Genomic DNA, 26,023 nt, shown 5'->3' on the forward strand with positions numbered 1-26,023 from the left:
GCCCTATAAAGTTCAAACTCTTTAACAAGGCTTACAAGGCCCTGGATAGCCTGGCCCTTGCCTGCGTACCTCAGCTCTCCTCTCTCCCTTCAGCTCTGTGTTCCTGTCAGATACTGAACTACTCAAACTTTCTGGAAAATTCCATGGTGTTCATTTTAAGTCTCTGTCGATGCCGTTCCCGGTTTCCCTGGTTTCAGTTCAGGTAGTTGGAACTGAAGTTGGAAGCACAGCCCTCAAGGCTAGATGTGGTGTCTGCTCTTCCAGACCCGGGCATCCCAGATTCACTGTAATTACTTTCCACTTATCTGCATCTGCCCCAGACAAAACCCTGTGAAGGCGGGGATCATGTGACGTTCACCATTTCATACAGAACTCTTCACACGATGCAGTGCCTGTGTATGAAGAAGGCTCTTGAAACATTCTTGTAGAAGGGGATACAGACAGCATGTTTTAACCACAGGCCAGGCCCTAGGGCGTGATGGACACATACAGAACTCCCTTCTTTAATCCTTACCACAATCCTAAAAGATGGATACTAAGGACTATTACAGATGAAGAAAGTAGGATACAGAGAGACAAAGTATCATGCCTAAAACTCTTGTAGCAGGGAGTGGTCCAGCAGGGGACAGACAGTGCCTTCGCATTCTACAAAAGTGCTGCTCCCACCCCTGACTCAGTCCCTCTAGCACTGCAAACCAGGACACTACAAACCAGTCTTGCTGACACTCTCCTTGCCCAGGTGGTGAGGACGATAAGCCTGGTAACCTAAGTGTCTCTGAAACAGAAGTCAAAGCCATCAGCTTAACAATGTGAATGACTTACAAGGCCATCGAGGAAATAAAAACAGCGACGGTCGTTGATCTCTGTTGAACTCCATGTGCCAGGCACTATGCAAGGTACCTAATAAGCATCAGCTCACCAGATCCCCCAACAGTCCTCTCAGGGAGATACGGCCACCGGCCTCACTTGATATGTAAGACAACAGAGGTTAAGAGGTCAATCACCGTTCCCAAGATCGCATAAGCAGGCAGGAGGAGAGCCGGCATCCTGAGCCCACATTCCAGCCACTATGTCTAGTGCCCCTGTGTTTAGGTGGAGCGGCACCTACACGCCACCCCGAGCCACTGTCTGGAACTGTGCCAGGCCTATCGCCTTTCCTACTTCCTTCCTGAGCATTCTGCCGGCAGGAGTGATACGTACATGATATCCTGCATCCATCCCTCATGTCGCTCTGAGGCCTGGACACAAAGCATTGTCTGCGAGGCTTGGAAAGAAAAGTCTTCATTTGTCAAATAGGAGAAGCACCATCGACCAGATGTGACCTGGCACCTGCTACCAGCCATGGCACAGAACAGGGGCGGCAGAAACGTCTCCTGAACTGAACCGAGGTTGAGAGAAATGAAAGGGAACAGCCACTGTGTAATCTGGCCACGTTTCGGTACTTCCTAGCTGCCAGCTAACAAGATCATTCTCTCCAAGAAGAAACTAGGTCTATGCCAATAGCCTTGGCTATCCTGCTAACTTACCACTAGCCTCAAATTAATGTTTGCTTAAATGACAGAAAGAATATAAAAAGGCAGAAGGAGGGGTAAGAATCAGGATCAACTAAAAACTTGTCACTTTAGAAGGAAGGCAGTCTTTTTAAGGGGATGAGGTTACCATTTGACACACAGCAAGGGCACCCTGGTAGAGCACGAAGACCAGAATGAGGTCTTTCCCCAAAATAACCTTTTTTCAGATGAGAACACTAGGTTATAATTTATATTTCCTTTTGTGCAACAAATTTGAGTGTCATAAAAATGGTTAAAAAGTCTTCCTATGGTAGCTTTTTCTAAACTTTTATGAACATCTGCCACATTCATTTGAAGTTTAAAAAATTCTGGCACATATGCAAAGGCATAATAAGGTGCCTATAGCTTTCAAGAAAAAATAACAAGACAGTCAAAAATAAGCCTTTTGCTGAATTGCCAGTAAGAAAACTAGTGTGTGAGAGGAGATGGGCCTTCCCGAGCTCCTTCCTTAAAGAGCTTTCCTTTGGCCCCAGGTACGAGCTCCTCCCCGAGCATTACAGCCCATAGTTCCTGGAAGAAATCTCAGGAAAGCATTTCTCTCCCTTGAAGGGCATAACAGAACCAGATAAACCCAATCAAAAGGAATGACTAGAGCACTTGGAGTCTGAGCTGAGATGCACACGAGGAGACAGAGAGACTCAGTTCCATGAGTGGGTCGTTCGCAGCTGCCCAACACACCCGGGAAACACGACTTTGTCTGGAAAGTGGCTTAGCCGTCCTCAAGAACGGGGCGACAACAACTTCCATTTTCCTTCTAGTGCTGACCACACAGGCTGCAGCATGGCAAACCCCTCCCCAATTTCAAACAGGTCTAAGATTTACCTTGCCTGGTGCTTCCTGAACCTTCTCACTTAAAACCCTTCAAAGGCTGAGGAGAACAGACTTGCACCCCATTCACCTAAACACAAAACTGTCTCAAATTTTAGCTTCAAAATTTAGGTACATTTTGTATTGCATGTTTTACTACCAAAGGCCTTTTCAAAAATTCCTTATAGTCATATAAAAAGGGGAAAAAATGGTATTCCATCTTTAAGTAAAATTATAGTGCTGGGTTCCCTGGAAACAGTGATGCTCTAGTGGAGGCTCTAAGTGTGTTCCGAATTCCAGTTTCCCAAGCGTGCACTCAATTCTTCTTTTCAGAAAGCACCTGTTCGGTGTCCCGCTAGGTGCTGACGACACCACACAAACGAAACACAGTCTTTGTTCTCACAGAACTCCTACTCCTAGGGATGACAGAGAGGACGGAGAAGCAGACTGCTATCATCCAGAGCAAGAGGCACAGGAAGTGAAAGATGACAACTGGGGGACTTTTGGAAAGAGCAGGCTTAGTGTTTAGGGATCACTGAGAGCACTGGCTAGCAAGGGACGGGGAGAGGACACGAGGCGTGACAGCGGTGGAGAAGGGGCAGAACACGGGGAGGGCAGAGAGAGCTGGGCTACAGAGGTACAGTGACCAGGCAGAAGGCATGCCACCAAATGTCGGGACTATGCCCTGAATTTCGTCTCCATCTTCATCCCTCCACAGCCTAGCTGATGTCTGGAACACAGAGGCTGTCATTTTGCTTGTCACGTGAATGAGGAAGGCTTCATAAGAATCCAGCAAAGAAAAAGGTCAGCGAAGGCAGTGAGGAAGGAACTGGGCTAAGAGTCAGGTGAGAACTGTGGCGACTACTTTGAGAGAAAGAATGAGGAAGAGGAGCACTCTGTTGGGCTCTGCAGGTCCGGCCCTGGTGCCTTCGCAGGCCCTGGTGCCACTCATAGGGACCCGGAGCACCGGAAGGCCTATGCGTGCGTGCGTGCGTGCGTTTCGTGTGTGTGTGTTGTGTGTGGATAATGCATTGTTTGGGGAAGACTGCGTCTGAGGTATCAGCAGCACATTAGGTGACAGTCAACTGGCACCTGAAACTTTGCATCTGAAGTTCACAGAAAGGGACGCCAGTATGAGAATCACAGCCGAGTCCCTGACATTGCCTTGGTAGCTGAAGCCAAAGGCCTCAGGTGAGATGACCAGAGGGCATGTGGAGAAGAAAAGCGAGCTAAGACTAGAAACGTGGACAATGCTGAAGGTAAAGGCACATGAAAAGGAGTCTGAAAAAGCCTGTGCTGGAACAGTCTGGAAGGCAGGAGGAGGGGCGGGAGAGAGCTGTGGACTCCGACAGACCAAATGGTCTTTAGATTCGTGTTTCAAACTCTGCAACAACTGGCATGAAAGGTCGATGAGAAAGGATTCACTTTTAATTTTTCACACAGGAGCGTTGAATACACCCCTAAACTTGACAAACAAAGGTAAAACACAGAAATCTCTTCAATCTGATCTAAATACACCATCCAAGATAGTCCATAAACTGTGTACTGTATGTGCTCAGGGCTGGGTGATGACAAGGAGGAACTGTTAACAGAATGTAGGAGCCACATGGCCGTCCTGTCAAATTAGAAATTTGAGCAGATTTCTGTGGTCTATTTTGATCAAGATTCTCAATGTCAAACAAACAGGTTTTTCGATAACCAACTTGTTTCATTTTCGTAAGCACAATAGCACAGTGTGCAACAGTTAGTGAAGAAGCAGGTGGTCCTCGTCGACGTGAAATGAAGGGAACAGAAGAAGAGAAGTAGCACTTCCTTTAAGACATGCAAAGCATCATCACAGACGGACATGGCTCTAGATTTTCCCTCTGAGAGCGTATCTCCTGTGCAAAACAGGCAAGCCCCCCACCTCCCACCCCGTTTTGCTCTAGTACAAATTTAAGCTCTCTCTTGAGGAGGGAAAAGCTTAAGGTTCATGTCTACGAACCAATGGCACTTACAAAAGCACAGAAAAGTCCTTTAAAAGAACTGCTATCTAATTGGTACAGCCATGCAGAAAGCAATCTGGCACCAGATTCATAGCTTTGACCAAGCATTTCTACTTTGGGGGTTCTGTGCTAAGGAAGTAAGTCAAAATGCAGATAAAACCTTATGCATAAAGATGTTCACTGAAAGACTATTTATAACAGTGAAAAATGATAAACAACCTAAGTGTCCAACAATAATGGGAAAATGGTTAAGTTGTGGTATATCCAAACAGTGGACCGATAGGCCCCAAATTAAAAATTATTATTACTGAGAGTAGATTAAAAACATGTAGAAATCCCCATTCTACAATGTTAAGTGAAACAGACATAAAATTATATATATGTATGTATGTATATATGTATACACACATCAGTTATGCACATTCATACAAAATATATATTCACAGAATATAGACTAGGAGGAAGAATAGTGAAATGCTAACAGTAGTTGAATCTGGAAATAATGGTATTGTGGATAATTTTAACTTTCTTCTTTATACTTCCTTATACCACATCCTCTACAATGAAAATGTAATACTGTTCTAGTGATTTAGAATAAACATCATTTTGAAGAGCAAGCAATTTCCCTTCCCTGGTCCAAACCCTTGGAGAACCCCTTTCTCTTGCCTCTGAACCTCACTCTCTCACCCATGGAAATTGACAATCTCCAAGCAAAGTCGAAAAACACTGGAAACCAGAGCCCAGTGGAAAGGGGTCTTGGCGGACTGCTCAGCTCTGTGCACCTGGGAGGGGGCCGCGCAAGACGCGCTGCTCGGACATGCTCCCACGTGCAGAGCTGTGAATCCAGAGACCGGGTCTTTTCCACTGCCACAGAGCAAAACAAAGCCGCAAGTAGAGAGATCTGGGGAGGAAAGGCGCCAACTTACCTCCATTAAACTTAAATGGATTCCTATGAGGTAGGGCATGGGAGCACTGTGAAGAGAAACAGAGACACACAGCTGCTTTAATGTCTGTTGCTTCCGACAGAAAATTACAGATGGTTCACTATTTGGAGAAAAACTGTTTTAATAAACGTATGCACAGTTACATTTCCTTTCACAACAAAAATCCTAATGTGACATTTTGTTCCCAAGCCTAGAAACTTCCGAAGAATTTCAAAATGTGGGCAGCATGAGAAGCAGCATGGGTGGTGGGAAGAGCGCTGACGTTGGCGTTAATACCACAGGGGCAGCCCTGTGACTACACAGCCTCAGTTGCCTTGTCTTTAAAATGGGACACTGGAATCAAATGGGCCCCTCGTGATCAGAATGAGAGAGACTACAAGTCAAGTGATTAGTATAGCTCCTGGCACAAATGGAAACGATCACCACCACAATCACAACAGAAAAGGCAGTTAACAGGGTTGAATGGAAGGCATAATGTGTTTCAGCGAAGAATGATTTTTTTTCTTTATTTGCTGTTTCCTTCTGCCATCCAGAGATGTAATCTAACGGTCCATTCTGACTAGCCTAAGTATGTGGGGAACTTTGAGCAAGCCTTTCCCCACCAAATGCACACATGCCATCCAATGGCATGACAATTCACAAAGCCCCTTTCAACTACTTCATTCAACTACTTCAATGGTTCCTCCCTGAGTGACTGGGCAGGAGTAGAGAACCCAACTCCAAAGCTCTTAAAACCTGGGCATTATGGACTGATTTCCTTTGGTTTCAGGAGTGTGTGTGTATGTGTGTGTGTGTGTGTGTGTGTGTGTGTGTGTGTGTGTTCACACACATTATCATTTATGATGCTACTTACCAATGAAGGGGCTAGGCATTATATGAGGAACTTCAAATTCATCTTTCCTAATCCACACAACAATGGCATAAGGCAGGTGTTATCCGCATTTTACAGAGGACCAGAATAGCCCCAGAGAGTTTAAATCCCTTCTCTAACACCACAAAACAAAGGGAGCAGCAAACCGGAGAGGACTCTGAAGTCTCTTCTTTTGGTCCAGGCTGACTTCATAACACTGAACTTAAAGTCCCTGGGTCCACCTCCCACGACTACGTTTCTTAGGGACAGTAAGGGAGGGAGGTCAAGAAGTAGGAGGACGAGAGCAAGTGGGCACCTTTTCCCCAGGTCTCTCCAGTAGTACATAACACATCCTATGAAAGGTGCAAGAGTATTTTGTGAGCCTCCGGCAAAGACACCAGGCTCTGATCAAGGTGACCAGGCACCTCTCCTCTGGGGCGGCCAGGAGACAGCAGGTGGATCTACAAGGATGGTTTTCCTTGGGAACAGGGTGGGGAAAACCAGAGGGGTAAGAAGTAAGAACGCAGAGGTGTGTTTTCACTTGAATACTAAGGAGTTTAGGCATCATCCTGAAAGCAATGGATAGGGAATGAAGGTTTTTAAACATCAGATGTGCATTTTTAAATTGCTCAAACATTTAAAAATAAGAGAGGGCACAATTCCCTCATCACCATTCAACAAATAACATTCTTCAAGCAAAAAAGCCTTCCCCAGAATATAAAATGTCCTCCTTACTACAGATCTCAGCAGTAATATATCTTGGGAGCCTGTAAAACAGACTTGAATATTAGCAGCACAGTTTTGGGAACTATTCTTCTAGAAGACTTTTGTATTTGATAATAGCCAAAGAAAGAATTATACACACAACTGCAGTGAAAGTGAAGTTGTCTTTTCTTTGCTTTCTTCTTCTTCCTCTCTCCTTTTTAAAAAAGGTATCCGCTGTGCACATTCAGCTTCTCTTCGCTTCTAGGGGCAAGGAAATGCCCTATGATATTTTTTTCGCTTAAACTGTAAACCATTAGTTTAGCCGCCAGCTACACAAATGCTCAAACTTCCCAGTGTGCCGGGCTCTGCTGTCCAAGCTTTTTCCAGTGTACACTGAAATGAATGTGTTTCTAATTAAGTAGCTTCAGGAACACGACAGCTTCAATGTCAAAAATACAAAGTCTGAACCCTGGCAGGAAGTCTTAAGACTGCAAATGTCTCATCTAGTGGAACCTTGCCTAATGTAATGAAAGGAAACAGGAAGAGTGCAGAATTCCAGAAAAATGGTCACTTATTAATTTGTCCAGAAGCACAGCCTGACACATAGAAGGGAGAAAAACTCCAATCCATAATATTTAACCAAATCTCATCAACTTTTCCAGCTTCTACATTTAATCATGCAACTGACAAAGGATGCTGAGTTTTAACTAGAATTTTAGAACTGAAATTTCAGCAAATGAGTTAATGTACAGAAAAAGACCATTCCAACAACCCCGAGAAAAAGGTGAAAATAAATCCTGCAAAAGTCTCTATAACTGAAGCCTCTTACCTGAAAAAGAAATGTTTTCTAGAATTTTAAATATGTAGGTTTTAATGCCATGCCCTTTGTCCTGGAATAAGAATCAATGATACTCTGAAAGACGAGAAAAGGAGTCTTGCAGAAGTGACCACAGATGCAAAATGGGACAAAGTGAGACCCACGCTTCAGGTAGCATTAGGTAGGCATTTTTTTTTTTTTTCAGCCCAATAATTTCCCAAAGAGTAATTATGGCCTATCATAGAAGTGCAATTTCTTAGCCAATCATTGTTAGGGCTGCACCAGCTCTGTATTTAGAAAATATTGAAAGCACATTTACTCTGAAATCACAGCAGCTCCATGTTTTGTATAAATGCAAATTTAGACAAATACCTTTTACACTATCATCTGCTGATAAAGCCTCAAATACTTCCCCAAACTGACTTGCATTTTTGCTCGGCAAAGATACTAATTTCGAATTCCAAGCGGGGAGAGGAAAATGGGGGGAAAAAAAGGAAACCCAGAGTCTCCTTAACATCTCAATGTAGCAAATATGTAAATGGGTAATTCTGGGTGCGTTCTGAAAATTTCCATTCTCAGTCACCCTCAACCGTTACTGCAGCTACTAACTCGTTTTCTTTGGAAACCTCTTCTCTTCGGCTTTTTATTGTAAAGAGAAATTTGGGGATGGGGGATCACATCACCTTAACGCTACTTTGACTTTCACATTTTTCTTACCCGATAGTGGCCCGCATTAACAAACATATTTCTATCTTTGAAATTATAGGATACCTACATATTTTATTGTTTTCTCATTGGCCACTTAACCTCTCCCATAGTAGACTACACTCTTTGTGATTAAAGACTGTGTAATAGTCCACCACATACAGATGTGCCTTAATTTACTGCATCCTATTTCTGGAGTTAGACATTAAGTCGCTTCCAACGATTCACTGTAAGTCACGCGGTAATGAAAATGAACAACTTCATGGGCATGAATTCCCAATCATAAAATTACTAAATCAAGAGGCAGGGCTGCTGCTGTTTTCCTTTTCTTACTGTTTTTGTTTCATTTTTTTTTTTTTATATCTTTTGTTATTTTTTGGCAAAGTGCTTTCTAAAAGGGTAGGATAGGCCCCACTGGAAATCTTCCAGGATGGTGGCAAGGGCTGGAGATAACCCACGAAGTCCTTGTTACAGGAGCAGCACGTGGTAGGCTCAGTAACTTCTCACATCCATGTGGGTTCTCTCTGAGGCCCTGACATGGCTGGTCCCATTGGACCCCTTCTCTTTGCACCCCAAGAATGATTTTCTCGTTCCTGCCCTAGTTCTGAGGGATACGTGGCCAAGCCCTGCTGAGGACAGTCGAGGCTCCGTTAGGAGTGCAAGGAGCTGGAGAGGCATCCTTTGGCTCGTGGGCTGCTGCCACCAAGCACGCTCTTGTCACCACCCTCTACTCACTGAGCTCGGTAGGTTGCGTAACACTTTCTTTGGAAGGCAACCTTTACTCTTAGTTTTATACACCACCAAGAATGCAAAGACCACAAGTAAACTATAATTTGTTACTTTCTCACCACTTAGAATGACAAAATTTAAAAACCACCTATCACTCTTGAGCATACCTTCAAAGGAAAATACAGCAAAATACATTTGTTTAAGCTGTTCCTCAAACACTCCTTCAACATTCGGAGTTCGATCACTCTGCATCATTCTGTGATTCAGTCATCAGTGTGAGTGTTTTCCCAAGGGTATCTCAATAACAGGACATAATCCAACTTCATCTAGAAGCTACCGTCCCTTATTGGGTCCTCCAAAGAACGTGCTGGTTGTCTCAAGAACACAGCAACGCAAATATCCGTTTAACTACTAGCAAATGGACACCATGCTTCTCAGCTCTGGGTGACTTTCAGCATTCATGGTGACTTTATATTTCAATGCTGATTCCGATTTGGAGACATTTTAAATGTCAATTAGACACGACATATGCGGAACCAACAGTGCACATAATTAAAGCGGTGACCATATTAATAGCTATGACCACGTTCATATGCAGGCAGGCCATGACAACTGTGTCACAACTGCCCTGTGGCCAATAGCAACTGTGGGATGCCCCTGTGCATCTCTGAATATAGCTCTTTTAGGCCTTTGTTCTCGGGGAATTATTGTACTCTCTGACTTCATCAGTTACATTCTAGAAGAGTAGAAACTATTCTTTCTTCTTTCTTCCCTGAGAAGGAAAGATGGTCTGTTGCTGGTGAAAAGGCAGTGACAATATAATATATATAATATAACATAATACCTGAAAGGTATGTTTTAATTTGAATTCTATTAAGGTGAAAGGGAACATTATAATATTTATCGAGCTACTGTAACCCAGCTGCTTTTATGCATTATTTACACAGAATTCTCAAGACAACTCTCCAAGGCAGTGCTGTTACCCACATTTTCAGATTGGAAAACAGGCTCAGAAAGGTGAAGTAACTCGCCCAAGACCACACAGCTAGTAAACAGGGAAGCTGTAACTCAAACCCAGGACTGTGGGATGGCTATGCCCAAGCCGACCCACAGCACATGCTCGGTACTTAAGCCAAAAGACGTGCCGGTATCCCAAGGAGGCTACTCATCCAATCCTCCTACGAACTCAAGACTGCGACGTAGAGAACTTTCTTACAGGTAAGTTCTATGCACAGGCTCATTCCCCGCATGAATGTGGCTCCTGCAGACTTATTAATGGTCTTGCAGCCCTGTTCATTATTACCGCACGTTCACAATTTGTTTAATTCCTTTCCCCAGACAACTAGAGCCCTCTTAATTATGTTCCCCTGAGGTGAGTGGCTACTAATTGGAAAAGAGTCAGGTGAAATAAAGGAACACTGGCTGCTCAAATCATAAAACACAGCTTCCCAGGACAGAGGGGGAGGGGCAGGGTAGGACCTGCGGAGAGGTGGGAGCACCCCCCCACTTCCCCCCCGGGCCAGGTAAGCAACACCTCTTTGACCCCAGCACGGAATTAGCTAAGAGCTGCCCAGGGACTTGGAAGGTCCACTGTGCTGCTTTTCTTTTCCCCATAAAAATGCACAGTCAGCACTACAGTTCCCACGCCGCAGGGCCCGGTCCACCTCTCAGAGGCACATACCTCCTTAGGTCACAGGTCCTGACTGGCACAGGGGAGCCCATAAGTCTTTCCTCAGTTCACTACTTTTAAGGGAAAGGAAACTCTGAAAGAAGTCCTCTTTGTTTCAGCTTTTCTTTTTTGGAAAAGAAACAAAAGTATAAACACAGCTTGTCCTACACTTTTAGATTCTGCTCTGAAATAGGAGGCTTGGCCTGGGTAGAGAGGTTTCGGGACAAGAGATGGGAGAAGGAGCACCAACGAAGACCTCACAGCACATCCTGTCAGAGAGCCCTCATCATCACAGTTCTGGTCTCAGCGACAGCGACCCGACAGGTGGCCCGCCAAGGGCCAGCACCGGGCTAGGAGCTCAACAGACCCTCATGACAACAGTGTGAGGCAGGCGCTACTGCCACCAGCACCGTACAGATGAAGAGATGAAGGTCATGCAGGTCACACAACTTGTCAATGGCAGAATAGATGAAAAGCCAAGTCCGTTCTGCTGAGACAAAACGAGCAGACGGTTTCCCAGAAGCCCAGCCTTTGCGTGACCTATGGAAGGAGAGGGGGAAGGAGATGAGGTCGTCCCCAGTCTGCTTTCTGAGGGCTGGTCCATAGCCGTGCCAAGTCAAAGGCCCCGTCTCATCACGTCCAAGTAACCAGCTCCCTGACTCCCCTCACCCACAGGAATCCTCCTGTTTCAAGTTTGCCTCTGAGCCCCTCCTCAGATGGTGTCCCTGGGCCCCAAGCCCTCCTGCTTCAAGTCCTACTGAACCTCTGCTGCCCATCGGGACAGAGCACCTCTCCTCACAGGACCCCAGAGGTTGTGAACACCTCCCTGGGTAGAGGCCTTTGTGTGGGTTGCCCGTTTGGCATGAAGCACATGTTAATTTGCACGGTTCTTCTAGATGATCAGTCACAGGAGAAACGAAGGGGCTCCTGTTCGCAGCGCCCACCACGTGCGGAGCCCAGAACAACGGCGACAGCGGAGCGTGCTCCCCAAGTGTGAGCCCCAGGCTTGAGCCACCTTATCTCACTTAATCCCCAAATAATCTCATTTATACCACCCATTTTACAGATTAAAAAAAGGATTCCCAGAAGCCTGCCCATGGTCACAGCTAATGGTGATTCCAGCTCAAATCCTTCCACTTCAAAGTCTCTTATGCTACTCTTGCTTAATATTCTCTGACCCCTCACGCTAACTTAAGTGAAAAAGAAGTTATTTGACAATCGTAACTGAAAAAGAAAACAGCCAAGTGGATACTTCATAGAACAAAACCGTCTACTTTACTAGCTTAAATGAACTGACGTTTTTTGTTCTAAATAAGATTTAAAGCAACTTAATAGAGCAACAAGAGCAGGAAAAGAAGTAGGGGCAAAAGGAAGACATGCAAGCTGGGGCGAAAGTGATGCTGCAGTTGTGGGCCGCGAGGTCTTCAGCACACCTGCTGCGAGGGCCACAAACTCGGCTATGAGCACTGCAGCTGCCGACACCAAAAGAGGGAAACGGGACTGTAACAGGGCTTCGTGGTGTCCAGAGAGAAAAATCAACTAGTTGTTCAGGAGCTTAAATCTGAAGAAGGCAACTGGGGAGGGGAGAGAGAAAACGAACGTCTTACACTACATTTGGTATGCGCTCAGTGTCTCCCCTCTGCTCGTCGGGCAACCCACAGCTACTACTGTGTGTTGGGCATCGCGTCGGGCTGGGGATAGAGGACAGAGAAAACAGTTCGGGTCCCTGACTATCCGGCGCTCACGGCGAACAGCAGACATGAGATGAGTGTGTTAGTGTATGTGTGTGAATGGAGGTAAAGGAAACATACAAGGTGCTTTTGGGCGGAACTGAAGTGACCTCATTTCATCATGACAGCAGTCTTGAAAGGCTGATCTCCATAATTTAGAGAGGCATCTATGGCTCAAACAGGTTAAGTGACTCGACAAAGGTCACAGCTGGTGAGAGGCAGAAAATATGGCTTGAAAAGCAGAAGGGGTACAAATGCCATGAGTTAATCACAGTTTTCTTAGGGGAAAAGGTATTTAATTTCCACCCATCCCTCCCCGATTTATGAGCAACAGCCTGGGATGAGGACTCATGAGCGGACAGGAGCAATTCTGGATTGGGAGAGGAGGCCCAAACTGCCTAGCTCCCACGCGTGCCGTCGGGAGCCAGCATACAGGGCTTGTGCCCTGTGGGGCAGCATGGTGTGCAGGCGGTCAGGCACTGGAGATGGTTTTCTAACGCACGTCTATCCCTGCAGCTGAAGCACGGCGGGGAGGGGAGGCATGGGAGCAGTGCTCTTCTCAGTGTGTGCCCTGTGCTTCCTGGGGTAACCTTGGGGCTTGGGGGAGACGCCTTCCAGAGCTCCAAGCCCCCAATCCCAACCTAAATGAACACATGAGCTACAAAGATAAGGCCTGGATGAAAACCTGGAAAGGTCAACATCAAAGCCTAAAGTGGTCCGCCCTTTTGTGCCTTCTCAGTCTACCGGAAGGAGACATACTTGGAAAACATCAGGAAGCGCTCCATGGCTAAGACCACTGTAGCAGGAGAAGTTAATCACAGAGAAAAGGTCAGGAGACAGGGCTTTCTATTGCCCCAGAGAGTTCAATGAGAACCATAACAGCCAGAGCCAGCTGCAAAGGGACGTCTCAAGTTGGGAGCCACCAGCCGCCCAGGAGACTCTCATAGAAATGCAGGAATGAATGAAGGAAGAAAGAAATGAGAGAGGGAAAAAGAAGTTTATGGATAAATCAAAAGAAAGTAACCCCCCCAAAATGTAAAAGTTTAAAAAGAGGAAAAGAGTTCTTTTTGTTTTTTAAGGACTGAGACACATTACATGCCAAGATGTACAGCATCAAATCCCTTCTCAGCCTAGCCTCTCAGTCCTTCAAATGTTTAAGGGTAAGAACAAATCCCCTGTGCTGAGAGATCACGCTGAGCCTTGCACTGCGCTGGTGGCTTCATGCACTCTGCCTCGGGCCCACACAGAGAGAGGCAGGGACGCTTATCCCAAAAGTCCTGCCCCTGCTGAGGCATGATGGCATCACACGGTCTGTGACTCCTGCTCTGTTAGTGAGCAGAACATGTCTAGAATGTTTGCTGGAGAGACCACCACGCGGTGCCATAGAAATTCCACAGTTTTCTAAGTCCTGGGTCCAAGATAGGCTCCAGGTCAGGGAGGAGTGAGGAATTACACACTGAATGTGGAAAGCAAGAACTGGAAAGCAAGGCTTGGTTGTATCAGCAGAGGTCAGGGCCAGCCATGTTCCATGCAGGAGTCAGAGACTGGGGCAGGGGAGGCAAGCGGTGTGGCCCCTTGTCACAGCCGGCAGCAGGACCGGGCCTGACAAGGTGGACCAGCAGGCCAGGTTCTGACGCTCAGATGTAGAGGAGGTGGCGGGCCCACAGTGCGGGTAAGCTGTCATCAGGAGAGCTCCCCACAGGGCGGCTTGCGACAACCACCAGCCCCAAGCGGGGAAGGGCCATTTCCGCGGCGGGGCGCTTCGCCTTCTCTAACCCTGCAAGTTTCTGGACCACTGCGGGCATACGCCGCTGAGGCTGAAGACTGCCGTCTCGCCGCACACCTGGCACCTGTGCCATCAGAGGCACCTTGGAGGGACCAAGTGAAGGGTCTGATGCCAACCACGCACACGCGCTGCTCATGTCCAGCAAATACTGGCTTTCCGCTGTGTGTCCTTTTGGAAGGTTAAAAAATTTCTGTTTTTAAATGAGGACCAATTACCTTACTAATGATAAAGACTATATTTAAAAAATCTAATGGGTCTGGGATTAGTAGTGATGATTGCACAACCTTGTGAAGACACAAAAAACCCAGAGAACCGTACACCTTTAAAAAGGCTGTTAAGTGTCGCAGTACAGGAGTTAAGATTGAATTTTAAAAAATGGAGAACTTGAACCTATAGAACCCACAGTATCAGTAGATTCCTATAGCGTCTATGGCTTCAATAATGCAAACAGCATCTAGTCTCTCCTCTCTGCCATTTTTCCACCAGGAAGACAGTTTACTCATAAATTGTCCAAAACCTCCTCCAAAGGCTCTTGGCACTCTCAGTCTGAAGGAAATGGAGGGGCACTGAAATGTGGTGACTGTCAACACCAAACGAGTTTTTAGATTGCCAGGCTTCTTATGGAGAACATATTTTCCCCTACACTCTTGTGGATGAGGAGACGGGAGGCTCGGAGGGGTAATGTGATTCACCCAAAGACACGTATTCAGTGGGACCAGAGCCAGGATTTGGACCCGAAACTTAACTCGTCTACTACTCAGCTTCTCTGTTCAAACCTCAGGGTCAAGTTTAGCCAAATCTTACTAAGGGATTTCCCTGGAAATCTAGAATTTCCCTTTGTTCAACCAACACACATTGTACGCTTCCTCCCCATCAGCCAACCACAGACCCAACTTCTCCCCTTCTTCTGTCTGAAGCTGAAATCCTGGTCCTTATCCTCTCCTACGGTTCCCCAAAGGAGCTCCTGTTGGTGTGGTTCCACCCTGAGCACTGGACCTTGTCCCTTACTGCTTCTTAGCTGAAAAAAAGTCTGTTCTCCTACTCCTGCCTGGACACCTGAATTCTTTTGGGAAGGAGTGTTTTATCAGATCCAGGACCATCTACAAAGAAGCTCCTTCCTTCCTGTGCCCAATGCCAGGGATATAGCAGGCACTCATAAATATTTGCTACAAAATACATATGACAGTTTCTGCTCACTTGGATTTCAGTCTTTAACAAAACCTACAGGGCCCAGACTTTGCTATATACAGAAGAATTTTAGCCACACCTGTCTACCTAAACTACACCCATTTCACCCGGATGTTGTGCATTTCAACTGGATTTTGCTAGGTCGTTCCTATATATTCACATTAATAGATAGGCTATAAATCTATCTATCTGTAGTTGTTAATAACAAAAGTAGTACCTACTGTTTATGGAACACCTGTTTTTGTCAGTAGTAATTACTATTCATGTTTGACAGAAGAGAAAGGAGGCTCAGAGAGGTTCGGTGACCTCAAAGCTAGTAAATGGGGAAGCCAGAACCACAGCCAGGTTTTTCTGTTTCCACCACACCACACTTCACTGATTTCTATTTCTGTCACTAAGAATATCAACAATCCCACTGACTCTAGCATCAATTTATTCCCTATGCAAAATCTCATGGCATCAATGGAGAGAGAGATTAGACTGGACCCAGCCCCAAGTCATCCGGAAGTCACTTCATAGACTGATGCCCCTTCACCCCGTGGACTGGGGACCCTGTGATCAGGCACATTTCAGCCTGCTTGCTAAAAATTCTAGATGGAAAACGTGACGCAGCATGTGGGAATTGATTCGGAACCCAAAAGGCAATGTGGATAAAGAGCCCAGAACTAGAATCTCTCACACAGTTGGAGCATGCCCACTCCGAGTGGAAGAATGGTTTCCAGAGTCAGGAGATACAACACATTTTACAAAGACAACTGCAAAATTCAAACCTTAATTGTTCACACAGGATATAATTTTTGGTTCAGCCACATCCTCAAGAGCATGGGGAGTTAGGTACTAACTTGGCTCTTGATCTGGCTGGTCTTTGGGGGACGACATGAACTTGCCCTGATCTGCTCTGGAAATATTTTGTCACAAAGGCATGTTAACAAGTGTCCAGAACAACCCAAATATACAATTCAATTTGGGAACTGACTTGTAGTCCTTATTTAGGACGACTTCTGAAAGAGTAAGGCAGAAAAAAGAATTTACATGGGAAATACCATATGGTTTCTACCGGGACCTTTTATTAGCAACATCTAATTAGCATAGTGCCGGGTACATAGTAAGTGCTCTACAAATATTTTCTGAATGAAAAACATAAGTCATCAAGACGCCTACATGAAAATTTTTTTTTCACAAAATCTTGGTGATGGGTACAACTTATTCTCTCAAACTCTGGAGGATGTTAGTAAGGAAAGCTTTAGTATCAGATGGCTTTACATTTCAATCACAGGCTCTACCATTTCCTAGCTGTGTGACAGTGGTTTAAGTTACTAAACCTCCCTAAGGTTTGACTTCTGAAACCATACAATGGAGCTAATAATGAAATATTATTTAACGGTTTGATTTTGAAGATTTGCAATAATGTTGATGAAGAGTTTCTCTCTCTCTATCTCTCTCTCTCACACACACACACACACACACCTCAATAGATGGTGATTATTATAATGAAGGGAAACTCAGATTCTCATCAGCAAGTTAATCCCTTTGTCCCAGAAATGGGAAGGCCCTCCCAACACCGGCCAAGGTCAGGGCTGCCGTCAGCCAAGGTAGGGAACATTCTCATTTTCGCTTTCAAAGTCAAGAAAATGGTACAGATCTAAAGTAGAAAGGAACCAGCAGCACATGTTTTTAAATATTCATAAGGGCTGGAAATGTCTTACTCCTTTCGTTTTCTCTGCCATCTGCTTTTGTTTCTTTTCTTTTCATTCTTATGCCACAGCTGCAAATGAAAACAACCATACAATAACTCAAGTTAAATAAAAAAAAAAAATCAAAATAAAAACAATCTGAGGGGTAAAAAGAAAAGATGAATTATAAAGTTTTCCCCTGGGCTCACAAAGCTGCAGAAATAAGAATGTCTGATCTGAGTTAAACCTTCTGGAAACCAAAATCCATGTCCCATGTTTATAATAACCATGTAAGAGCAGCCACTATTTGCTAAGTGGCCCCTGAGTGCCACTTGATGACCAGTATCTCTAATTCTAAACCACTCTTCAAAGTAGGTAAATTAAACCCACTTTACCAGAAAAAGATACTGCAAGTCGAAGAGATCAAATAGATTTTTAATGGTTACACAGCTAAGAAGACATGATACTGAGATCTGAATCCAGGTCCTCTGTCTGAATCCAAAGCCGAGGCACTTTCTCTACCACCCTCTCCAAAAACGGGAAGGGATTTGAAAATTTTAATTTGGGAAATATTTGGGGGCAGATCATTTGTACTACACTGATTTACTCAGATAATTAAAATCTGTGATTATACCTCTAATTAAAGTTAACTCAGATAATTGGTTGCTGTATTTGTGAATGTGCAATTAGAGTCTTCCACATAATTGTGGGGTTTTCGGCATCATACTTTCCATTTATTCACCGCATCCCAGAGCTTTCTCTACTGGCCTCTGTTCTACGCGAGGCTGCATTACAGTTCCTGGGGTCTCTGGGCCCAAGGACCATGACTTGTGATACCACCAGCAGGATCTGGACTCAGCCCCATTTAACATGTCTTTGTCCAGAAGTCAATGAACACCTCATCTTCAAGTGCAATGTAAAAAGCTCTCACAGCCTACACTGTTGTCCTGAAAACCCCTAGCAGCATGTACCTGAAGAAAAACTGGCAGCAGTGGTCCTCATGTGTTAATTACACTTTCGAAGTCTATTATGCATAGAAAGGGCACCTGCTGGCAGTGAAAATGACTAGAATCTGCCCTTCCTGTGCAGTGAGTAAATTGAGAGTTCATTTCTACAGGAGATAATAGTTTTCAGATTCCATTTCGTGTATCCCCTGCATGGGGACGTACTTAACATTTAAATCATCTGCAGAGGAACAAACCTCCTTCAAATTTACATGTTTCAAGCTCCTAGCACTTTACTTAAAATGCTAGTTATCCCTGCTGGCTCTCACCACCAAGGATTAAACTCAACAGTGGTGAAAGTCACCGAGCACAATAGAATAAAGTTATTAGCATTGACTCAAATTTCATGACATTTGTAGTTTCTGACCAAAGCAGTTGGTAGCAGGCTGAAGATGATCAAATCAAGACTTGAATGGAAGATCTTTTTTTTTTTTTTCTCTCGGGGTCTTTTATTTCCACATTCTTAACATGTTGTAGTTAATAACAGATACCAACCTCCACTGGCCTGTAATCATCCTTTGGTCAAATGTCAAGAAAGTTCTTTCATGAAAACAAGAGACCAGGAGAAGAACTGCTATCATGTACACAGACACTTCCCAGATGGAGCCTAATCACAGAACCCGCTCAGGCTCTGGAAAATGCAAGTCTGAGCTTCGATTTTTTGGGAGTGGAAGTTGGGGTTGACAAGGGCTTAGGAGTCGTCATTGTCAAGTCTTCCCTTCTAAGGCAGACCTGCCAGCATCGTTGCTCTCAGGCAGGCTGGTGACACAGCTCACGAGAGGGCTGGAGTTAGAGAGGAAGTCAGAACGAGGACCTCAGATCACCTTCCACAGGGAAGAGCAAAACAGCCAACAAATCCTTTAAGCAAACAAGAAAGGACGGCTGGAAAGAACAAATGGCTAGAATAAATACTAATGTCTTTTTAAAGTGAAACTTTTCAAGTATAGAAACCATACGTTTTCATTGCAGAAACAGAATAACATAAAACTAAATAAAAATAAAAATCACACCGAGTTCCTCCCCCTCCTCTCCAAATCCCTGCTAACACTGTGGTGTGTTTCCTCTTAGATCTCTGCCTGTGTGTGTATGTGTGTGTGTGTGTGTGTGTGTGTGTGTGTGTGTGTGTGTGTGTATGGTGTGTGTGTACATATACACATATAGATACACCCACATTTATATACACACATCTACACACACATTTTTGTGTCTCACAGACACACATAATGTTTGTTTTTATAAAAACAGAAGCATACAGTATATGGTATTTACACTAGAATAAGTTACTAAACCTCTTGGGGCCTTGGTTTCCCGATCTGTGAAATGGAGCTAATAATATGCACCTCACAGAATTGCTAGAAGAATTGAGTGAGGTCACAGACTGGGGCATCGGAGATCTTCAACACTGGTAGCTATTGTTACCACTGAAGCCGACAAAGCCTTTCTCTCTGCACAGTTCTGGAAATGGAAGCTGCCAGTTTCAAGCTAGCTGACAATTTAGCAACCAAAGCTTTCGAAATAATAGAAGAATAAAGTTGTACTATTTGGGAGGCAGAGGAACTACAATGACTCTGCCAATCCCTACACACAGAAGCCTGTTTGTGCTCGCATCTGAAGTTCAGCATCAGGACACACAGGTGCGGGGCACCTGAGTGGCTTAGTCAGTTAAGCATCTGCCTTCAGCTCAGGTCATGATCCCGGAGTTCTGGGATCAAGTCCTGCATCGGGCTCCTTGCTCAGCAGGGAGCCAGCTTCTCCCTCTGCCTGCCACTTCCCCTGCTTGGGGGCTCTCTCTCGCTCTCTCTCAAATAAATAAATCAAATCTAAAAAAAAAAAAAAAAAGACACACAAGTGAGTCTCCTCCACGGAGAACTCTAAGGTTTTCTCTTAAAGCACATGTCTGGGGTGAGGTGTACGGGGGGTGTCTCTCCGTGGGGGCATCAGAGACATGTGCGTAGGGAAGGGACCTGTGTCAGTGTGTGTGTGTGAGTCTGGGGGCCACGTGTCTGTGTGAGGGCAAATGCCTATGAGACTATTCTATGTTGGTGGGGGCTGAGGGGAGTGATGGCAGCAGGCTTCAATGTGCTGAGAGGATTGGGAATTACTGCGTTGAGTCTGTCTTAGGAACATATGTCTCCTTTCTACCTTTTCCATCTATTCCTCTCACTATCCTCCTCCATCTTTGTCCTCCTTCCCCCTCCCAGTTCCCTCTCTCTTTCTTCCTGAGTGTCAGTGTCCTCCTCTGCCCAGCCCCCCAGTCTTTCATTTAATCAACACGAACACTACTGGATAGCAAACACGGTCCTCTCCTTTGAGACACGTGGCAGCATGAAAAAAGCCAAGACAGTCGGTTCAGAAGCTCAAAAGGAAGCAGCAAGTCTGAGCAGAGGAAGAGTTCCTTAATTTCATTAAGTGGGAGAAAGGCGCGGATAAAAACAGCTACCTTGATAAGAAAGATACATAGCAGAGAGAGAAATAAGCTGATCCACTTTGTGCTAGGCGCTGGAAAGGGCCACTGATTTTCCCCTGATGGCCCTGAGCTACATCTTGGTTGTACACATGGCTTCTTGGGATGAGAGTGAGCCCAACACAGTCAAATTAGGAGTACTGCAGAATACCTTTAAGCTCCTAGCACAACCTGGCTATTTTAGTAAACCTTTTCAGTGACAGGACTGCAAAATGGGCTGGGAGAACCCAGCAAAGACTATGACTGACCTGATAATAAATGTCCTTAAATCATCAGTTTTTAAGTGGGTCCCTTTCTCCTGAATTTCTTAATTTCTGGCAGGCAGTACCTTTCCTACATACATACAGTGCTCCCTTATCAACATCTGCTGACTTGAGCTGTCTGGAGACAATGTCTTTAATCACATTATGCTGGAGAAAGAAATTATTCAGAAGGAAAACAGATCCAAATCCGTTACACAGACAGTCTTTCTTGGTAATCTATCGAGGACAGAGGGTGACAACGTATCTGCGGAAACATTTACTGAGCCCCTACCATGAGCAGCTTTTCTACATTGTGTCCCCTCATCTGCTGAATCATTTCTCTTCATATAGCACATACGGTCCGACTCCACTTTGCAGATGAGGAAACAGAGTCTTAAGCCAGGTGACTTGCCCAAGGCGATAGAGATGACTCTAGAACCTGCCTGCCTGCCTTTCGCTAAAATACATGTCCCTGGACAGTGAAACTCTCGGCAAAACAAAAAACAAAAAACCAAAAACCGCAGAGGGTTCTGAAGTCTGGCCTGTGTGCCCAACACAGCTGGAAATGAGTCCTACAGAATGTGTCAGGGTATGGCTGAAACCTGAAGACCTGGGGGACCACAACTGTTCTTCTCACCGGGCTCTGATCCATCTTGGGGGGAAAAAGGAAAAAAACAAAACAAAACAAAACAAAAACACACCACTGCTTGGTGCTTTGGTCTCTCCGAAGTGAGCCATGGGAAAAGATCCACTGCCTTGCACTCGGAAGAATGCCACAGCATAGCTGAAAGCCATTTGGAAACCAAAGAGCCATGCGATCAATCGATCGCCTGGTCTAAAATTCATGTCATTCCAAAGTTAGGAGTTTCCGGTTAGTCAGCAACTGCATTACAAGGGATGGCCCTAACATCCTCGTCGGGTGCTGGGGAAGGAAAAGCAGGGGACGTGGGGAGCGGCAGCCTTACCAGCAGTAGTCCAACAGGTGCGGAGGCAGGACGGGGATGTACACGTGTTGCCAGAACATGGGGTACAGCATGGCGGCAGCCCCGTGGATGCAGGCGGTCAGCTGTAACACAAGCAAATGAGAGCTTCAGAGCTACAAAATCCATGGGAGGCGAAGCGCTCACTGGAGGTGAGCAATAAAATTCAGTACCTACTTCTCCACATTTTAAAAATTGTAAGTTACCTCAACCACTCAAATTCAAATTTAGCAAGAGCTTGCTTTTCCCTTTTTTTTTTTTTTAAGGATTTTATTTATTTATTTGACAGAGAGAAAGATCACAAGGAGGCTGAGAGACAGGCAGAGAGAGGGGAGAAAGCAGGCTCCCCGTGGAGCAGAGAGCCCAATGCGGGGCTCGATCCCAGAACCCTGAGATCATGACCGGAGCTGAAGTCAGAGGGTTAACCCAGTAAGCCAGCCAGGTGTCCCCTGAGCTTGCTTTTCCTAAGAAAGCTTCCTCCCCACCCTGATTACAAAGCTAATGCAGGATGACAGTAGCGATTTTAGAAAATGGAAAAAGGGGCAGAAGAAAATAAGTCTTTCGCCACCTGAAGATAACTGGATGTTCTGGGAAATTACAAACAAGGCACTTTTATTCCCTTTTCTAATAAAATTAGGATTACTGTAAATACAGTGCTCGTTTAAAAGAAGTCCATGTTTATTTGCTGGCGTTTCTCCACATCCTTAAATATTCCTAGAAAATATCTCTTATCGACACTCAGTGAATTTCCCACAGTGTATTAACCAATCTCCCAACATCACGTTATATCATCTGATCATGTCAATAATTTTCAGACATGGTTCTTAGATGGAAGATTCAGAGATAACAACTGTAGTTTAAATATAATAAATGTATTAATATAATAAAGGATAGAGGCTCTTTACACTCCTGCAGCCATGCCCTAGAATGTCTTCTCCACAGCTCACCGGGGCTAAGAACTGCAGTCAAGTTAGTAGCTTTGGAAGTGTATCTGTTTGGATTTTATTTTTATCCCTCCGATCATGTCTAAAGCTTAACAGCTGGTCATGTTTCTTGGTTCTATTTCATAGGTTAATGGTCTGTTCACATTCGTAGTCCACTGATGAGTATTAGTATTTTTTAGAAGTGATTTATAAGTGAACACTGGATATTTACAAAGGATAGTAATGCTCTGTAATATTTCTGAAAATAACTTATCCTTCTATAATCTCCTTTGAATTTGGGGGCTGGGGAAGAGAAGGTTTAAATAATTTCACAGACAAATCTCATCCTTCACGATAGTTTCTACTGCTGCTATACTACAAACATCCTCCAAATTCTTGCCCAGCATTTAACTCTTTAATCCATCTGGAATTAATTTAGGTTTAAGGACAGAGGTGAGAATTTATTTTTTCCACATAGTTAATCAATTGCCCCAGCACTGTTTACTGATTAATCCTTCCTCTCCCTCTTCTTTTGACATGCCCCTATTTCATATTTGTTCTTTTTCTTAAGAGCCAGACACATCATATCAGGATTTGATGTAATTAAAAAATTAGGGACAGAGATATAATGGAATAAAATTGCTACAAAATTCAATATAGTGAAAGAAGGAAAAAAAAAACCCAACACCTTTGGAGATAGGGCTATGAAGTGACAAAAGCCAACAACACATGTTTCTTTCTGCCTTTTTTCTTTCATGTTTCTTTGGTTTCTGGGAAGCCTGTTCCCATGAGGACTTTGCTTCTCTTGGAAGCTGTTAACTGGCCTTTGCTGACAGAAGGACATTTACGTGGCGAAAGAGTGACGTGCCAAGGCCCAGTTAAAAGAATCCCAGAGGTTAGTGTAACATGAACAGCTTTAAATTGGATATTCTGCTGATGTTTCCCAGTTGTGAGAGCTGTGTATGAAATCCACGGCTGCTACTTTCTTCCCCCTCCTTCTCCCTCCAGACCCTGTTCTTTAAATCAGGTACATGTCATGAACAGGGGCTGACCAGCAAGCTCTCAAGAGTTGTTCCCAGAGACTCTGCCAAGGCTGGTAGGTTTAATCCATCCCTTCTCAACCCATTTCAGTAGGATTCCATATAAAGAAGGCTGTCATATTTTACATGACTCATCTCTTCAGGGTTAGAAGAGATGAAAAATCTTTGCTGGTGTTGAATGAGGAGAAAATGAACCAACTTCACTCCAGCGGCACCCTGAAGGGAGGCTGGAGGGTTACCCTGGCTTTGGGCCCCACTTCTTCCTGCCCATCTTTAACTGGCTGCCAAAGGATTCAGACTGAAGTGCAGGTCCCGTCATGTCCATCCTCCTCGGAAGTCTCTTGGGGCACGTGTGGAGCAGGAGTGTCTCCACCAGCTTCCATCTAACTACAGAGCAGCATCTCTGGCCACCGTCCCTACTGCCTTCTCCAAACTCATCCTTTGAATAAATCATTTCAGACTTGGGAGTAGCTAGGGACTCCTTACCCTGGTCTGTGCCCCTGGCAAACTCCTCCTCCTTTGGGTCTCTGTGAAAGCACTACTTTCCTCGCATGGCTCTTTTGGGCATAAAACCCCATTATTAATGGGACTATACCTGGTCTGCAAGTTTGTCCTCTCTCTGTAAAGTGATACCCTGCCTCTCTTCCTCTCCATGTTCTCAGTGGCACAGCACTAATTCGCACTATTAAGTGCGAATCAATGCAATGTTTCTTCCATAAATAAAAAATAATTCCAACTTACAATATATTCACAATATAAAGATAGTGGCCTGGCTTTTAACTATTGGACTAACATTTTCCTGAGTCTCACAGAGTGGGGTATATAACTCAAATTCCAAAACAATAATGGCAAGCTTAGACACACAAATATGCCACTTTTGGGAAATCATATTAATGGATTCCCTCCCTCTTTCTCTTTCTTTCCTTCAATAATACGTCTATTCTGTAACTCTACAACACATCAAATAAATAAGTAAAAGCATTTTAAAATCTCTAAGGTGCTGTACAAATATAAGATGTCCTCATCACATGAATTCATTTGTAATTCTCTTTGGGAAAGTCATTCAATAGAATGTTCCTGGTTGAGACAGAACTTGATTACTTCCCTCTTTTTAGCTTGAATTGGTTTGAGTCAAATCCTATTTCAAGCAATAAAGCGGCAGAGATCCTATCTCCAGACAATGTTCTTTTCATGTCTCCTTTCCCTCAAAAAGACCTAAAAGCTAAACACCAAGATTTTAAAATTGCCTATCCCTTATAAAAATTAAACATTTTTAAAGGTGCTCAATCATCATGCTCATTGGGGGTTTCCTAAAAGCCAAATCTCTGTAATTGGAGTAAAATGCATTTATCCATTTGGTTAAGAAAACAAACAAATAAACAAACAAACAAACAAACAAACAAAAAAAGAGAATTGTTTGGCTCTTTTCCAAAATGCAAAGTGGCAAAATGATGTACATCGTTATTTGGGAATAGTGGTGAGTCAACCACAAGAAAAGTGTTATGATTTATCTGTGCTTAATCAGAAATAATGCTATATCCCATAAATTATCATTAGCCACTTATTTTAAAAACAATTCTAAGGCAAACTCCATTTGTAAAATAAGGCTTTTAAAGGCCTATGCTCATTCCTTACAGAATACAAAATTTTAAAGTAATGAAAGTATACAATTTGGATTATAGTCAACAAAGGGGTATTGTAAGTATCTAATTGAAGTGCAAGTTGAAGAAAATGATCCTATCAAAATCTCACTCAGTGGGAGAATAGAAAGATAGTATGTGTAAAATTTGCCCAAAGTCATTAGTCACAATGAATATTCATCAGAAGCCAATTATCAATCCCATTTAATGACACCCCAAAAGATTTTGCCCTGAAGCAGCTGAATAGTCTAAGACTCCAGACAAAACTAGACAAATTACACAGCCAACAGCCAGTCTAGCCAGGACACAGACTGTAAAGTAAACCACTGGTGGGTTTCTAGACACACTTTTAGCTAATTCTGTCCTCAATTAAAGGTGCGCAAGGTCAGTTCTATCTTGGAGCTTTCTGCGTGGCTCCATTAGTTTCTTTGAGGCAAAGGGAGAGAAAGAAAGAAGGCAACAGGGATAGGACAGGGAGAGGGACCAATGATAGAGGTGGAAAAATCACGAAGACACTGTGTGTGTGTGTGTGTGTGTGTGTGTGTGTGTGTGTGTGTGTGTGTGTGTGTGT

The 26,023-nt window shown here is 44.3% G+C and overlaps 1 protein-coding gene across 1 annotated transcript in view; it reads right to left on the minus strand.

Annotated features, from left to right (window-relative positions):
• LOC111145755 (DENN domain containing 1A) overlaps positions 1-26,023 on the minus strand; it is a 499,803-nt gene that overhangs the window by 197,771 nt on the left and 276,009 nt on the right. The window contains exons 10-11 of the mRNA XM_022500941.1: positions 21,835-21,935; positions 5,290-5,335 (exon numbers count right to left, since the gene is read on the minus strand). Of these exons, the coding sequence (XP_022356649.1) occupies positions 5,290-5,335; positions 21,835-21,935 (147 nt within the window). The remainder of the gene's footprint in view (positions 1-5,289; positions 5,336-21,834; positions 21,936-26,023) is intronic.

This window comes from Enhydra lutris, unplaced genomic scaffold (assembly GCF_002288905.1).
Source record: "Enhydra lutris kenyoni isolate GAN:26980312 unplaced genomic scaffold, ASM228890v2 scaffoldscaffold13, whole genome shotgun sequence".
Taxonomy (NCBI): Eukaryota; Metazoa; Chordata; class Mammalia; order Carnivora; family Mustelidae; genus Enhydra; species Enhydra lutris.